The sequence below is a fragment of the Canis lupus genome, chromosome 19 (genome assembly GCF_048164855.1).
Source record: "Canis lupus baileyi chromosome 19, mCanLup2.hap1, whole genome shotgun sequence".
NCBI lineage: Eukaryota > Metazoa > Chordata > Mammalia > Carnivora > Canidae > Canis > Canis lupus.
This window is the reverse complement of record NC_132856.1, coordinates 35,005,234-35,022,403: the sequence shown is the minus strand read 5'-3', so window position 1 is coordinate 35,022,403 and position 17,170 is coordinate 35,005,234. Positions and strand designations below refer to the sequence as shown.

Sequence of the window (17,170 nt, the reverse complement as noted above, 5' to 3'; positions counted from 1 at the left end):
AAAAACAGAGTAACAAAATAAAACTGTGGTCTCGATTAGATTTAAAACCATCCAACCAGATGCCATGCAAGGCTTTTGGATGGTTTTGGGGGAAACCAACTATAAAAGATAATTGCAGAAACAGGAATATGGAATGAGTTTTAGCAAATGTTGGGGAATTATTAGTAGCTTTCTTGGGCTTGGTAATGTAGGAAAACCTTATTCTCAGGATATATATATCGAAGTATCGAAAAGTGAAGGATAATGTTATCTGCTATTGAAATGGTATAGTAAAAATATCCAAACTACATAAACAGCTGTAGATAGATGCATACATAGATCAAGACATAGATAGATACACAGAGTAAAATGTTAGTGATTGTTGATTCCAGAGGGTGGGTGTTCATTGCAGTTATATTTCAACTTTCCATATGTTTAAAATTTTTCATTATAAAGAGTTGAAAAAATAACAGAGTAAAAATAGCAACCATGGAAACTCCTTAGAAAGGCACCAGGTAAAGTCTGACATCCCTTCTCTCCATAAACTGCTAGAAAAATATTATACATATATCTTCAGTTTAGCCCCTGATAACTCTTGCTTGTTTTTAGGGAGCATGTTATACAAAAAGCCCACATCAAGACCTAGAATTACCATCTCCTCACTGGGACTGACAAACAGAACAGCAAGTTCACCATCCCATCTAACACTGAGTTGTAAGTTCTCTCCCTACCCCCCTTTTCAATGAACAGGTCTGGTTGAACCTGCATTAATTAAATGCATTTACCTGATACCACTCCACTGCACTTTCCTCAAATCAGAGCTATGATTTTAAACAAATCCCTGTCTCTGTCCCTCAAGAAAGTAATCAGCCTCATTCCTCTTTTTTTCTAAATGGGAGGTTAGGTCAAATCAGCCCTGAGGATACAAAACACATTGTGTATTAGCAGCACTCTGCACAGAACATTTCCTCCTCCCAGAATGTGCATTAACCAGGTCAGGACGCTGGTGGTCCATGTTGCTGCTGCAGTGTCTAAGCCAGCTGGTTTTATTACCAGCACCTTGTGGAAGTCAGCAGCAATGGTCATGCACAAAAAGGCTGATCTAGGAGTTGTGTTTATTGAGATTTCCAGAGCTGAATGGCAGAAGGAGAGAACCTGGGTAAAGGATGACAAATATGGAGTGCCGAAGACCAAGTAAGGGAATTGTCATCATCAGGCTTATAAAGGGTAGCAAATCTAAAAATGGGCCTTATGTAATCAATTTGCAATAAGCAACTCTTTTAGAAAATATTTACTTCAGTTACTGAAGACGAGTGGGTTTATAAGATTTATTAATCTTCAAAACCAGAAATAGGGGCACCTCAGTGGTTCAATGCTTGAGCGTCTGCCTTTGACTTAGGGCATGATCCTGGGGTCCTGGGATCAAGTCTTACATCAGGCTCCCCATGGCGAGCCTGCTTCTCCCTCTGCCTATGTCTCTGCCTCTCTCTGTGTGTCTCTCATGAATTAATAAAACCAAAAAAAAAAAAAAAGGAGAATTATGTTGGGTTATGTTAACTATAAATAAGTGGTTAGTAAGTAGAACATGTATAAGGTAAACAGAGATAGAAAAGGGTGTAGGGAACAAAAGAACCTAATATTGAAAAAGCAGCTGGTTACTAAGCGTTTGTGATGCATGGTGAGGAGGTTAGGTGAGACTGGCAAGATACTAAATATACAGAGGCATCAAATATATATGAGCACTTAACATACACAAGACTTTAATTTGGCTACCCCATTGGAGATATCCATTCTGGCTCCATGAGTTTTCTGCCCCCCACCCCCCACCCCAAACAGAAACAAAATAGAACTTAGCCAGCTGTTCATCTGCCTAATTGGCAAACTTCAGTTGCTGGCCAGGGATACTTGTCTCTGAGTCTTTTGATAAAGAAATCTGTCTCGTGGACCCAGAACACCTTCAGTCTGTGGGCCTCTTGTGTGAACTTCAACTCTGCATCATCATCATCGACCACATCTTCCACAGGGAAGGCCAAGGCAGTAGAGAGAGAGAGAAAGGACCTATTAGCATCGTGGACCCCATGAGTCAGAGGGGATCTTTCCATCCTGTCTGCATCCTCTCTGCAGCTAGCTTTCACCCCCTGCTTCTCATTGTGTGTTTCAAGTGGTTTAACGGACAGTGTGATGTGAGCACTTAAAAAGGCTGGGGGGCGGGGAAGGGTATACAGATCACAGTGAACTAAACCCCAAGTCCAATCCATTAAATAGGCCATCAACTGTGAAGAGGAAGAGGTTGATGGGAGAGAAGAAAAGTCAGTGACAAGACCTTTACCAACCCCCATGCAAAAAGCTGTAATTCCCAATCCCAGCTTCTCACATGGGCAGGAAACATAAAATAAAACCTAATAGGGAGGGGAAAAGGAAAACTGAGGTGGAAGGTTCAGCTTCAGAGAAGGGATTTTCCAAATAGGTAGATCCCCTTGGTTCTGAACATTACCATCTCCTCCCACATCTGCAAATAGTATCAGGGCCTTCTGAAGGTGACAGGATCATTGCCCTGATACTGTTTGTGCAATAAAAGCTAAATTTGGTTAAAATGAAAAATTAAAAAAATAAAATGAAAAATAAAAAGCTCCATGGAAAGTCATAAATTTTGTAAACCACAAAGCAATATGAGACTGATGTGTAGGCTATTTTCTATTTAAAACCCAAGACTAAACTCCAATAGTTTCCAATATTATAGCAACAGCCTTAAGCCATTTCAGAATGTAATTTTCCAGGATCTGCTATTATTTCAACTATTTCAGAAGACAATTATGTTTTATGTCTTATTCTTTATGTCTATTATTTTGTCTTATATTTATGTCTATTCTTGCTCCTAGGTCAGACTATTATTGTTGAAACAAAACAAAGCAACACAACTAAAAGGACTGCTGCTAACCAAACATGAAACAACTAAAAGGAAGGCTTCTAACCAAACATGAAAGAAGAGGAGTTAGTTTTGTCCGTCTGAGAAGCCAGACCTTGGGAATCAGGATGACTATGCTTTACTATGGGCGGAGAAGACTTTCATAGACAAGAATTGCTAGTATCTGCTTAGTGCCTCTCCCCTTCTTCTGGAAACTACCTCCTTCTTCCTCCTAGTTAACATAGGAGCCAACATAGTGGTACAGCAGGACCCACTCCCTGGCCACTGCTGATTGGTCCAGGAGTATCCACCTGACCTAAGTTGGACCAATCAAAATCCCTCCCTAGTAATTTTGGTTCAGAGAGGGAAGAGGCTGCTCTCTGTGGATAGTTGTATTTCCATAGCACAGAGAAATGAAAGAAGTCAGTCTGTAGAGAAAATGCAGCAAATAACAAAAAGGAGTCCAAAACCCTCCTGGGCTCCTGGTGCCCAGTTCCAGTGGCTTCTAAGGCCCAACTTCATTCCATAAGATACTCCCCCAGACCTCTATAGTTTTAAAACCTCTCCTCATTTAAGCCAATTTGAGTTGTTTCTATCATCTGCAACTAAGATTTATTTTTTAAAAGATTTTATTTATTTATTCATGCAGAGACAGAGGCAGAGGGAGAAGCAGACTCCCTGTGGGGAGTCTCAATCCAGAACTCGATCCCAGAACCCTGGGATCACGACCTGCGTGGAAGGCAGACGCTCAACCACTGAGCCACCCAGGCAACCCTGCAACTAAGATTTCTTAACCCAGAAAACAAAGTTAAAATCATCTTTTACCCTGCATAATTCTGGAACACAAAAGGGAATAATTGAATAACTACATAAAATAAACAAAGGCATCTATAATTCTGCTACCAAAGTTCAGAATTTGCACGATTGTCATTAAAGCTACTATGTCCCCACAGACCTCACATGTGACCAAAAAAAGAAACTGCTTTTGAATCTAAAACTGAGCTTCAGTGTGCCTGACATATTGCTGGTGTCAGCAGACTGATGATGACAGGGGCTTACCCTCACAGGTGTCAGCAGCTGCTCAAGGGCTGGCTTCTCTATTGCCCGAAGGGAAATGAGGCAAGAGGGGAAAGCGGAAACCAGAGACAGTCAGTTCTTCCCTTTGAGGTGGCACCCCCACAGAAAAGGCATCTCTCAAACACACATATTTAGGAAAACAGTCATTTCAGGTGTAAGAGAATTCTAGTTACAAGGAGCTAATATTTTCTGCACACTTTACATGGAGGCATTATTCAGATCACTTTATATCCATTATAACCAAGTCTCAAGTTTTGAGAAATGGCATTACTGTCCTCATTCTGCTGATAAGGATCTGACACTTTGAAAGGTATCTTGTCTGAAGTTTACAGTTGGCATCGCGCCCTCAAAGTATGTGCCTTTTCATCACTTATGCTTTTGTTATGACTGCCAAAGACTATCCACCAAACTCAGAGTTTGGGCTGCCTAGATGCAGCGAATAGTAAAACTCCCCATCCTGTAAGTGCACGAAGGCAGCCCCGAGACTGACTATCACTATGGGTGGGCAGGAGAGGGGGTGGGAGGAGGAAGGAGGCAAGGGGCAGGGGGAGGGAGGAGGAGGAAGAGACGGGGGGGGGGGGGGGGGGGGGGGCAAATGTCTTACAGCCCAGTTGGGTAGGTGCCTACCTCTTCTATGAGCCCAGATTTGATCAGCCCCCAGATGTTTTGCCAGAACACATGTTTAGTGACATACCCTGATACCGACTTTGTTTACTGGTCATACATATTTTCTCTTCTGTGCTGTTTTTTTTTTTAAGATTTTATTTATTTATTCATGAGAGACACAGAAAGAGAGAGGTAGAAACACAGTCAGAGGGAGAAGCAGGCTCCATGCAGGGGATGTGGGATTCAATCTCAGGACCCCGGGATCACACCCTGAGCCAAAGGCAGATAGATGCTTAACTGCTGAGCCACCAGGCATCCCTGTGCTGTTTATTCACATCCTTCAACTATTTTCCTATCAGGTTTTCAAATTTGTGTTATTGATTTGCAAGAGTCCTTTGTATAATAAGGAGGTTAGTAATTTCATACTGAAGATAATTTCCCAAATGGTGCTGGCAAGGAACATGAGCTTTGGAATAAGATGAGCTCAGGTTAGAATGCCAGCTCCACCACTTACCTGCCATGTGACCCTGAGCAAGATGCTCCATTTTTAAACCTCTGTTCAGTAGGCAGGATTCTAGCCTGGACCCCAAAACCCCCAGCCTCTAGTGTACATTGTTGCCTAATCCCCTCCTCTGAGTGCTGGCAGAGTCTGAGAATGTAAGGAAGTATCACCCCCATGACTAGACTACTAATCATTGGCTTTCAGATCATCAAAAGGAAGATGATCTGCCTGGTGATCTAATCTGCTGAGACCTTAAAAGGAATTGGGCTCTTCCTCAAGTCAGAGAGATATGAAACATAAGAGATACTTGGTATGAGGCAGGTTCTCTATTGCTGGCTTTGATGGAAGATGCCACATGGCAAGGACCCAAGAGGGGCCTCTAGGAGTTAAGAGCCACCCCCAGTTGACAATCTGCAAAGAAATGGGTACTTCAGTCCTACCACCACAAGAAACTAGATTCCCCCCAATAACCTGAATAAGCTTGGAAGAGGACTCTGTGCCTCAGAGAAGACCCCCCCACCCCCGCCAACACCTTGATTTTAGTCTTGTGAGATCTGAGCAGAGAACCTGGCACACCATACCCAGGCTTCTGACCTACAGAACTGTGACCTAATGAATGGCTCGTGTTTCAGGCTGCTTAATTTGTAGTAATTTGTTATGCAGTGATAGAAAACTACCATACTCTACTTCCTCATCTATGAAATGAGGATGAGGCTCAAATAACACCTATCTGTTGGGATTGTTTTGGGAAGTAATATATGCATAAAGTACTCAACACAATGCCTGGTATAACCTAAATGAATGCTAGGGGCTAGTTACCTGGGATTAATGGAGCTGTTAAAATTGTATTCATCATTACAAATACAAAATAGGGTAACAAATTATTTTTTTAATAAATATAGTAGAGAAGATCAAACCTTTAAAAAAAAATGAAGTCCAAAGGAGTAGAAGGGAACTAAAAGGGATTCTGGGTGATGAAAAGTTTACCATAGATTACTCGCTTGTTCCTATCATTTTAAGAAAGATCTTGATGTCTAACTTCCTTTAAAGAAAAGTATGTCTTCAGGTTTGTTTTGTTTTGTCTTTAAGATTTTATTTATTTATTTATGAGAGACACAGAGAAATAGGCAGAGGGAGAAGCAGGCTCCCTGTGGTAAGCCTGATGTGGGACTCAATCCCCAGACCCAGGGATCGTGACCTGAGCCAAAGGCAGATGCTCAACCATTGAGCTACCCAGGAGTTCCTGTCATCAGCTTTGTTTTAAAGAGGCAATATACTCTAATGGCCTGGGGACGGACAGTCCCAGGTTCAAATCCTGGCTCTGTCACCTACTATAGCTATGATTTTAGGCAAGCTAGCACATGTGGGGCTCAGTTTCCTCATCCTTGAAATGTACATAAATACATCTACTATGCAGGACTGCCATGGCCTTGCCTGGAGCTGACGTTCAGTAAGTGGAGGTAAATGTACAAAGTGAGGCTGCAAGAAAGAGACTATGGCACCTTTGTTGCAGGGTGGACACAGTGAGATCGCAATGAACACTGGCCTGGCTGTGTATGTTTTGAGTATCTTGAGAGATTATCGCTCTACTGAATTGTGAATTTTAGAAATTTCAGTCTGACCTTCAAGAAATGTTCAACTACGCTGAGGTTTGTGCGTTTCCTTCCAAACACAGGAGGACCTGGGATGCGTCAAGGTAACATGGAACAGGTGCACAACTCGCTGTCAGAAAGCCAGGTTTTAGTTCTGATCTCTTTACTTTGAGTGACCCTAGGAGCAGTCCCCATTAATACTTGTCTGTGTAGGAGCCAGACTCCCTTTTGGTAACAGTACCAAACTCCTCCTTAGAGCAGATGACCCTTCCCTACCTCAAGTGGCTCTAGTGGAGCTGCCTTATCTAGCTCCCTCAGAAGGAACATGTGGCCAAGGCCTGTCCAATCTTCTTGACTGCAGTGATTGGCCAAGGCATAGCTATGTGACCCAAGCCAGGATAATCAGAGTCCTACACTGGGATTTCACATGTGGAACCTGGGATCAAAAGTTTCTCTATTCTCTAGAAACAAGCAGCTATTTGTGGTCATCCTCTCCCTCCAAAATGGTTCACATGTGGTATGCAAGATAAGAACAATACCCCAACAATGACAAAGCTGAGAAGGAGTATCTGTTGTACCTGCAGCCTACACACCAGCTATATGAGCCAATCAATCTCCCTTTCCATGTGAGCTAGTTTTTTTTTTTAATTTTTATTTATTTATGATAGTCACACAGAGAGAGGCAGAGACACAGGCAGAGGGAGAAGCAGGCTTCATGCACCGGGAGCCTGACGTGGGATTCGATCCCGGGTCTCCAGGATCGCGCCCTGGGCCAAAGGCAGGCGCCAAACCGCTGCGCCACCCAGGGATCCCTATGTGAGCTAGTTTTGAGTTTCTATCACTTCCAATCAAAAGAGTCCTGACTAATAATACATTAGGCCTTGTTTTCCACATCTGAAAATTAAAAGGTAAGGGCCACAATGTCCAAAGTTTCTTCTAAAGCTTCAGAGTCTAGAAATTTCTTCCCAAATGGCCTAGGCAAGAATAAAGCCCAGGCACTGGAGAAAGAGACAAGCCAAGCACAGCCATGAAATCTGGTTGATACTTAATTGAAACCTCAGTTCTCACACCCAAACAATGCCTTGTATGGAGTAGTAAGTCTTGCTAAGTGTTTCCTAATTAACTAATAGCAATGGTAGTTGTGGTCCTGAGATTTCCACACTTCCACAAGGGTAAGTTTCCTCCCTGAGTGTGTGTGTGTGTGTGTGTGTGTCAGCTAACGGGAGGAACTGTAGCAAATATTTGCACAAGGGAAGGGTGGAAATTCTGAGCTCAGCACTGCCCCAACCAGATGGGGACCAGATGCGCAGTGAACACCTGACGGAAGCACTTAGTAACAGCACCTCAGGGTCCCACCTTCTCATTCCTGTCATTCTATTCTGGTTTTACTCATGATGTGCCCACCATAACTGCCCCAACCAAAACTCCCTCTTGGCTCCTCTCCATGTGTGTAAGTGCAGCACCCATGAGTCTGGTGAAAGATGGGTACAACATCACCCTTTGTTCAGGAAGGTGGGAATGTCAGGAGGGTTAGTAACACCAAGGGCCTCCATCTGCTTAGACAAAGGTGGGAATCCAGAGACCCAAACTACACTTAATAAGGACAACTCCTAAAAGGGCTAAATCACTGGGTAGGTAGAAAGAGTGTCATCTAAGGGTCACCAGCTCTTCTTGAACCTCTCTACAGCCAAAAGCTTCAGCCCCCTAAAAAAAAACAACAACCTACAAACCCTACTCCTAATGCCTTGAGGAATAATGCAAATCTGCAGTGAGTGTGTCCAGGGAAGGCAAGGAGAGGATTACAATACAACTCACTGAGAAAGACGTTCCTTAAAATTATTTTGAAACATCTTTTTCCAGACTATGAAGACACCAACCACTGCCTTTCTTCCCTTTGCTCCAAGCTCCCTCCTGAGTCCTCATGTGTCTCCCTCTTGGTTTGTCATCTAGAGTGATATGGTTTCTTGTCCTCTTGCCTTTTACCATCATCCATCTTTCCCCACCACTTCTCCCCACCCCATCCCCAAAATCCACCTGTGCCCAGAATATAAGTGAACTGACACAGGATCTTTATTCTTTACAAAACAAAGAGGAATGGAATGACAAACGTTTATAATGGTTTCATACATATTTAAATATAGGAAATTTACTAGCGCACAGATTCTAAAACATTCCCATCTCAATAAAGAAGAAAATAAAGCATTCATAGAAAATGCGCCCTGCCCTAGGCTCAATCTAACAGGCCTGGGAGTCACAATTCACTAGGGAAAATGTATTAGCTAGATAATGCCTCAACTGTCTTCACCCTGACATTCTGGGTCCTTCTTGTTCTTCAGTTCCAATTACCATAGTGATGGTTACAAAGCATGGCCTGGCTGGGACTGAGGATGTCTCCACTCGGTAGGGTTCCCTCTTACTTAACTCTCTATGTCATGGAAGATGATGCTCCAATAGGAAGAGAGATCAATTTGGCCAATCTGGCAATTGATCAGGTCTCAGATCATCTCTCCCTGGTCTATCTTGATGTCAGTTTGTCTAATTTTATCAATAAGCCCCTGAGCCAGGAGAAATCAAAGCAAGGACAGGGGGCCAAAATAAATACCGTAGCTGATCTAACCACCTAGCAGACTCTACTCCAGCAATTTTAACTATTTGGAAAAATCTTCTGAGCTAGTTCTTCCGTGGTGATTCCCTAATTTCAAATGTTACCATGCAGGGATGAAGGGTCACTTAAACCAAGTGTATAGCTTTTTTTTTTTTTTTTTTTTAAGATTGTATTTATTTATTTCAGAGAGACAGAGACAGTGTCAGAGAGCACAAACAGGGAGGAGTGGGAGAAGGCTCACCAACTGAGCCACCCAGGTGCCCCAAACCAAGTGTATATCTAACAAGTTCCTTTGAGCAGCAATTTCTATAAAACAGAGTTGTGCTAAAAAATTCACAAAACAGGGATGCCTGGGTGGCTCAGCGGTTGGGTGTATGCCTTTGGCTCAGGGCGTGATCCTGGAGTTCTAGGATCGAGTCCCACATCGGGCTCCCTGCATGGAGCCTGCTTCTCCCTCTGCCTCTGTCTCTACCTCTCTCTGTGTGTCTCTCATGAATAAATAAAATCTTAAAAAAAAAAAAAAAAAAAGAATTCACAAAACATTTTTCAAGGGAAAACAGCTAAAGAGGTTGTATGGCCATAGGTAATCAATTGCCCCAGTTTGCCTGGAAACTTCTAGTGCTAAAACCAGAACAATCACTGACAAACTTGGGTGGTTGGTCACCCTAAATGTACCTCAGTAGTTGGCTAGTGACCACTGCTGAATCAGAGGGAAGGGTAGAGTATCCTGAAGGGAGGCCAGAGGCAGAAAATACATGTTTTCAAAAAAGACCAACTTGCTCATAGAAGGTTTAATTTCTCTACAGTTGAAAACTGACAATAAATGTCAGCCATTCCAAAGTGTGTACAAACTATATTGTCAACAACGATTTATGGGCAATGACTTTGGGAAATGCCATCGACTCCATTCACTCTCCCTAATGTAGTCTCCAAGCACTGCAACACATCAAAGGTTCTGAGAAGTCTCGCCGTGGTGAACATATTTAATGAGGTGCTCTCAGTGGGTCCCAAGTTTATTTGACCACACAAGGCTTTTCCCACCTAATGCTTATGATCATCCAACTGAACACGCCTGGCGGAATGGGGATCTTATCCACAAAACCATAAATAACTTAGGAGATGACTTACATTCAGTAAGTCTACTTAGGAGACCAACACCTTTCTCTTTGTACTCAGTGAAAACCATACTGTAAACTTAGTTAAAATAGAGCCATGATCCATATTTATTTTTAATCACACACTTGGAGAAAACAACTAAGAATCTAGGCAGGATATTAAAGGTGATTTCAACTAGTAAAAACAGTGCTGAGAAGACCAAAGATGTGAACTTGAAACACAATCTGAGGTGGACTTTGTGTTTGATGGATGTGAGAGATGTTTATTCATTCAACAAAGTAATGAAGCATGTATGTGCTACGCCCAGTGATACAGTGGATAAGAGAGAGTAACAAGAGAGTAACAAGATCTCTACACACCTGATGTGTGGAGCTTCTAATATCACCTTTCAGCAGGCACTAATAATGATCTTATCCTATCAATAAGAAGAAAGTGCAGGGGTCCATAGGAGATGCCTCAGCTTAGATAGCTCCCCACAGGAGGTGATGTCAAGGCTTAGACCCAAGGGATAAAGTGGGTGGGCCAGCTACAGTGTGTGTAGGAGTGCAGTGCTAGACAGTGGGAGCTGTGTTCTAGGCAGAAGGAATAGCTAACACGAAGGCTGTCAGGGGGCGGTGAAACAAGCTCTGAGTATTCTTTACACATGCAAGGGTCTTCTTCCTAAGGTCAGAGCTAGAATGCATTTTAGCAAATGGTAGGGCTTCCATACACTTTATTATCATTTTTTTTTTAAGATTTTATTTACTTATTCATGAGAGACACACAGAGAGAGCACGAGAGAGGCAGAGACACAGGCAGAGGGAGAAGCAGGCTCCATGCAGGGAGCCCGATGTGGGACTCGATCCTAGGCCTCCAGGATCAGGCCCCAGGTGGAAGGCAAGCACTAAACCGCTGAGCCACCCAGGGTTCCCACTTTATTATCATTATTATTATTAACATTATTATGTTAAGGAAGAGAACTTTGCATCAAGAGATGGTTAGAGCTGACTATACAATTTTAAAGGTCTACAGCTTTTGGTTTTATGATTGGGAGATTTTTCTGACTCCCCCTAAAAATCTGTTTGGAGCTTGCAGACTTCTCCTTCTGGAAAACCAAGCTCCCCATGAAGTTGTAAATCTACATTTTAACAGATTGTCCATTTCAGATTTTTCTTTTCTTCATTGTGCACTGGGTCCCTCCAGGTTCCCAGGAAAACAGGCACAATGCACCCCACCCCATCAACCGTGATGTGGCTTCTTTACCAGATACTTCCAGTAGCCCAAGACCTACAGGGCAAACACCAGTGGGTGCTTATTGGGACACATTTTGTAATTAAGCCACAACCGCTGATACAAACACGATTTCTCCAAGTGCTAAAACACAGCTCTTTTGGCAGAGACTGATTAATAAAGCCAACTCCTGGTAGCACCATTTCTGGAGAGGCCAGAATAGGGTGTAGAAGAGCAGGGACTGCTCCCAGGAAAACACTTACCCCTCTGAAATTCCAGGCTTTGGGGGAAGGGAACATGGGGAAGTTGGTTTGCCGCTGCCGCCTAGGCCTAGAAGAGGAGAAAAGACAAGACAACATGTTCGTTACTCACAGGTTCGACACTCAGAGGAAATCATCTATTTCAGATACAGTTTTACCAGAAAGAGAGATGCTTCGAGAAACGGTTCTGGCCAATGAGGCACTGGGCTTTCCTACAGCTCCGCAACCCTTAGCAGCCAAATGCACTCCGAACTCCTTCCCAGCACCTCAGGACCAAAGCTCCAGAGTCCCTTGGAAATAGTCAAGCCCCCACCCCTAAAAATTCAAATTGAATAGAAAATTCAACCTGGGTTGCAATAAAAAGAAATCAGACCAAGCTCCCGATCTTGATCTTTATTTCTCATACACAAACAATTCCCAAATGGATGCCATCAGGTGGTATTTACAGCTCTGGGCGAGCCTGGAACCCTACCTGGTGCAAGCCACACCTGAGCTGCAAACATTTAAAGGAGAATCCATATTTCTAACATGTAGCCATTGCCTAACCAGTTGGAACTGATTTTCTCTTCTATTAACCCCTCCATATGATTCAGTATCCTTACCTATGACAGAGGCAAGCTCTAGGGGTGGGCGCAGGATGTGGGTAAACAGTATGGGGAAGGAAAAAAAGCAGTAGTGTGGCTGGGGAGCTCCAGACACACCAGCAAAACCTTATTTCTGTCCCAAGGAGTAAATCCAATGTTATAGCTGCCAACATACCTACAGGGACACCTTTTACAATGCTTTTATGGGACAATAAATTACCCTTCCTAAAAATGTGTCTGTCAATATGGAAATTCAACTTTCATGTTTGCTCAAAGTACCACCTCACTTCAAAGCATCCCTGAGAAAGGTCCATCTTGGACTTTCTCTGAAGTTTTAGTCACTGATGTACCAAAAAGGCATTGTCAGTTTTTCCCATGATAGCCACACCTGTATTTTGACTTCCCTGCCATGATCAGTAGGGACACACGGCAGGAGTGACCACTGCACAGGCTCTGCCATATGTGAAACTTGAGTAAAAATCTTCATTGGCTCTACCACATGAAAGATAAATAAGCCAAATGCAAGGTGATAATAATAGCAGTCACTAACAGGTATTGTGTACTTAAAACTGCACATGCTAAGACTTCATGGGATTAATCTCATCGACTCTCACACTGAGAGCTAGGGTTTGTCACTGTACCCATTTAATAGATAAGAAAACGGAGGCCTAAGGATATTAAGTGCCAACTATCAGCACATAGGTGAAATCAGGATTCTGGTCTCAGTTGCCTGACCTCAGATCCCACAGTGTGTCACTAGCTGCGTGACCCTAACCATGAGGCTTCATCTCTTGGGCTTTCACACTGCCTATATTGCAAAACAGGAGAAACAACATCAAGTATGCAGTCAAGACAAGATGAGCGCTCCGAATCCAGGTCTATCACTGCTAAGTTCTCAAAGGAGTCAGCATGAGCTCCGTTCCCTCCTCCCAAATTCTGGCTCCAAAAATAGCCTTCGACCAGAGGCCCAGATCTGACATAGAAAAGCTGAGACAACTCACCCAAAACGATGGGAACTCCCACCTGCTGTGTCTTTCTATCCAGCCCCACTTGCCTCACTCTCCTCCTCACCCACACATACATCAATAAAAACCCAGGCTAATAACATCTCAAGGCAAACAGAACATGTGGGTGGTTATTTAGATTTAATACACTTCTCTATTAAGTAACATGTTGGTCTAAGTTCTTCTAAAAAAGCATTTCTCCCTTGGGATTAAAAAAAAAAAAACTAGAATTTAACAAAACATCTCCCTGGATACTGTTTCCTCCTCTCCCAGGTTATAATTGGGCTTTACTTTCCTAACTATTTGATGAGCTTCACTGATTCCAAAGCAACAACATATAACAAGCAGAACATTGTGAGTAAATGGACCCCTGTTTTACATGTCCACAGAAAATTATGATCACAACAATTAACAGTGATTAAATTACATGATGTGCCAGGCACTGTGCCCTAATAATGTAAGTCTCACAATATAATAGGTTATTATGTTACAGTATATTATTAGTACATGATATACAGGGAGTGTTATGATGGTGCTATAGAATGTTTTATATATATAAGTATTTTTGTACAAATATATAATACGTGATACATTATAAAGGATATATATATATTTAAAATACTTTTATTTATTTAAAGTAAGTTCTACACCCAATGTGGGGCTTGCCCTCAAGATCAAGAGTCTACACGCTCTACCAACTGAACCAGCCAAGTGCCTAGGCATTATATACTTTTAAATAAATAATACAGCATTGTATCATAACATACTTTCATATAAATTATGGTATAATGGGGGATATTATCATTACCCCATTTTACAGATGAGATAAACTAGGACTCAGAGAGGTTAAGCCATGTGCCGAAAGTCAAATAGCTGGTAGGCAGCCAAGTTGAGATTCATAACCAGATGTGCCTGCCTCCAGATTCAGAGGATGTAGCCCCTCTCATATAGAGAGAAGCCCCATCAAACAGGGCACAGCATGCTTTTGGAATAATGTGGCCAGAGGGTTCCTTGTGGGAGGGCACCAGTTTAGCAGGGTCTTACTCAAAAAGCCTCATAGGCAAAGAAACAGGATCAGAGCAAATCTGTCCATCCTAGGCAGTCTCAGGAAATTTGGATACACCATTTTTGGCTGGGGAAACTGCCAGGAAACCTACTAAGAGAAGGACTGTCTCTAACTGTAGGCTTCCCCCAACCCTTGTATTCCATCACCAGCCAGGCTTCCAGATCATTCACATTAGCTGGAATCCCTTCAACAATCTAATCTGGCATCCTAAGAGTATCCACCCTCCTTCCCCCCAGCCAAACACTAGCACCCAGATGGCTTTAAAGGACAGCTTTAGGGGGAGCACCTGGGTGGCTCAGTCAGTGAAGTGTCTGACTTGATTTCAGCTCAGGTCATAATCTCAGGGTCCTGGGATCTGGCCTGTGTTGGGCTCCCTACTCAGTGGGGAGTCTGCTTGTCTCCCCCTGCTCCTCCTCCTTCTCCCCCTCTCCCTTCCCCTGCTCACATCCATGCCAGCCGTGCACACATATGTGGTTAAGAAGCACAGCCTGTCCTACAGATGTCAGGAGGACAACGCTGACCAGTAACCATCCATCTCTGCAGAGGAACCGATGGGAAGCCAGGGGTGGGCATGCAGCAGGAGAGAAGCCACTGAGGCAGGAGGGAGAGCTTTTGCCTGGAAGGAGGTTATAACCGTCGGAAAGGTTGGGAAGAGAAGTTATAAACATTCCCCTCTCCAGGGAGCTTATGGTAGGCAGAGAAATGCCCACAGGAGAAGCAAAAAGTCAGGATTCAAGATGCATTTAGGGAATGATCTCAAATTCAGGTGTGTGTGTGTGTCTGTGTGGCTGGACTCAAACAGAATAAGCTCAGTAGCAATAGGGCTCAGGATTAGCAATCGAATGTATTTCCCACCACAGGAAAACAAATACAAACTTTTTCCCACCACCTTGGGAAGAGGATTAATGACCATTTCCAGAGCAGCTCCTGAGAGTATGGGTTTCAGAAGCTTCTGCTGCCCATGCACTATGTGATGCTAGCTCCAAGAGTGGCTCCCTCCCTTTCTTGCTGGGGGACTTCAACCAGGCTACCTATTCTCTACTCCCTCTGAGTCTCCATTTTCTCATCTATAAAATGGGGATAATGATCTTTTTTCACAAAATTGAAGCATTTAAGTGCTATATAAAATGGCAGAGAATCTGGTACTTGCTAGATGCTCAAGTTAGCTACTACAGTAGTCTCCCCTTATGCATGAAGGGTAGGTATCAGGGGCACGTGGCTGGCTGAGTTGGTGGGGCATGTGATTCTTGATCTTGTGGTTGTGAGTTCCTGCCCCACATCAGGTGTATAGCTTATTTTTAAAAAGGGTACGTTTCAAGACTCCCAGTGGATGCCTAAATCAATGGAAATGACCAAACCCTGTACATGCTATGTTTTCTCCTACACATACTACTTATAATTAAGTTTAATTTATGAATGAGGCATAAGGGCAATGACAACAATAACTCCTAATAGGATAGAATTATATAACAGGGGCACCTCAGTGGCTCAGTTGGTTGAGTGAGCCACTTTTGATTTCAGCTCAGGTCATGATCTTAGAGTCGTGGGATTGAGCCGTGTGATAGCCATACCCAGCATGGAGCCTACTTAAGATTCTCTCTCTCCCTTTCCCACTACCCCTCCCCCTCTCTAAAAAATAGGATTATAACACTATACGTAGTAATAAAAGTTATGTGAATGTGGCTTCTCTCTCTCAAATATCTTATTGTACTGTATTGCCCTTCTTGTGATGATGTGAGATGATAAAATGCCTATGAGATCAGATGAAGTGAGGTGAATGATGTGAGCATTGTGACATAATGGTAGGCTTCTACTGACCTTCTGACAACTCATCACAAGGAGGAGCATCTTGAAGCCTCCTTCTTTAACCAAGTAAAAAGGAATGTTACTTATCATTACCATTGGTAAGGCACATGTGAACAGCAGTGAAATTCACACTAATTCTTATACATTAGATAAAATAGAAGGAAAATAAAAACAAAGTCTTCAACCTGTCATATTTGTTAGACTACAACATGACTACAAATACGAACACAATGGAACCATGAAAAGTGATTCCCTCCATTCCTTGTCTAATTTCATGCCTCCCACCCTATTTCCCTTCCCAAAGAGTACCACCTTAGCCAGCATGTTGTTTATGTTTTAAATATTTCAATGTCTTAATTCTCAACTCAGAACATCATGCTAACAAAACTTTCCTTTTGGGACACCTGGGTGGCTCAGCAGTTGAGCACCTCCCTTCAGCCCAGGGCGTGATCCTGGAGTCCCAGGATCAAGTCCCACATCGGGCTCCCTGCATGGAGCCTGCTTTTCTCTCTGCCTATGTCTCTGCCTCTCTCTCTCTTTCTCTCTCTCTCTCTCTCTCTGTCTCTCATGAATAAATAAATAAAAATATTTTTTTAAAAACCAACTTTCCTTTTATTTCTTTTGTTTTATTTCTCTATATCCATGAAGACAATTGTAGCATTCCTAGGAAAGTCATAAAGCTACATTTTATAAAAGAAATTAGTGCAGAATATGGTACCACTTGTGCCAGTTTTTTTAAAAAAGATTTATTCATTCATTTTGAGAGAGGCAGAAACAGTATGCAAGCAGGAGAAAAGGCAGAGAGAGAGGGGAAGCAGACAACCCTCTGAACACGGAGCCTGACTTGGGGCCCACTCCT

General features: G+C 42.9%; 1 protein-coding gene across 3 annotated transcripts in view; it reads right to left on the bottom strand.

Moving 5' to 3' along the window:
* Window positions 1–17,170, bottom strand: part of ARHGEF3 (Rho guanine nucleotide exchange factor 3) — a 303,880-nt gene that overhangs the window by 195,415 nt on the left and 91,295 nt on the right. For all 3 annotated transcript variants that reach the window (XM_072785778.1, XM_072785777.1, XM_072785779.1), the window contains one exon: window positions 11,855–11,921. In XM_072785778.1, coding sequence (XP_072641879.1) covers window positions 11,855–11,921 — 67 coding nt within the window. The remainder of the gene's footprint in view (window positions 1–11,854; window positions 11,922–17,170) is intronic.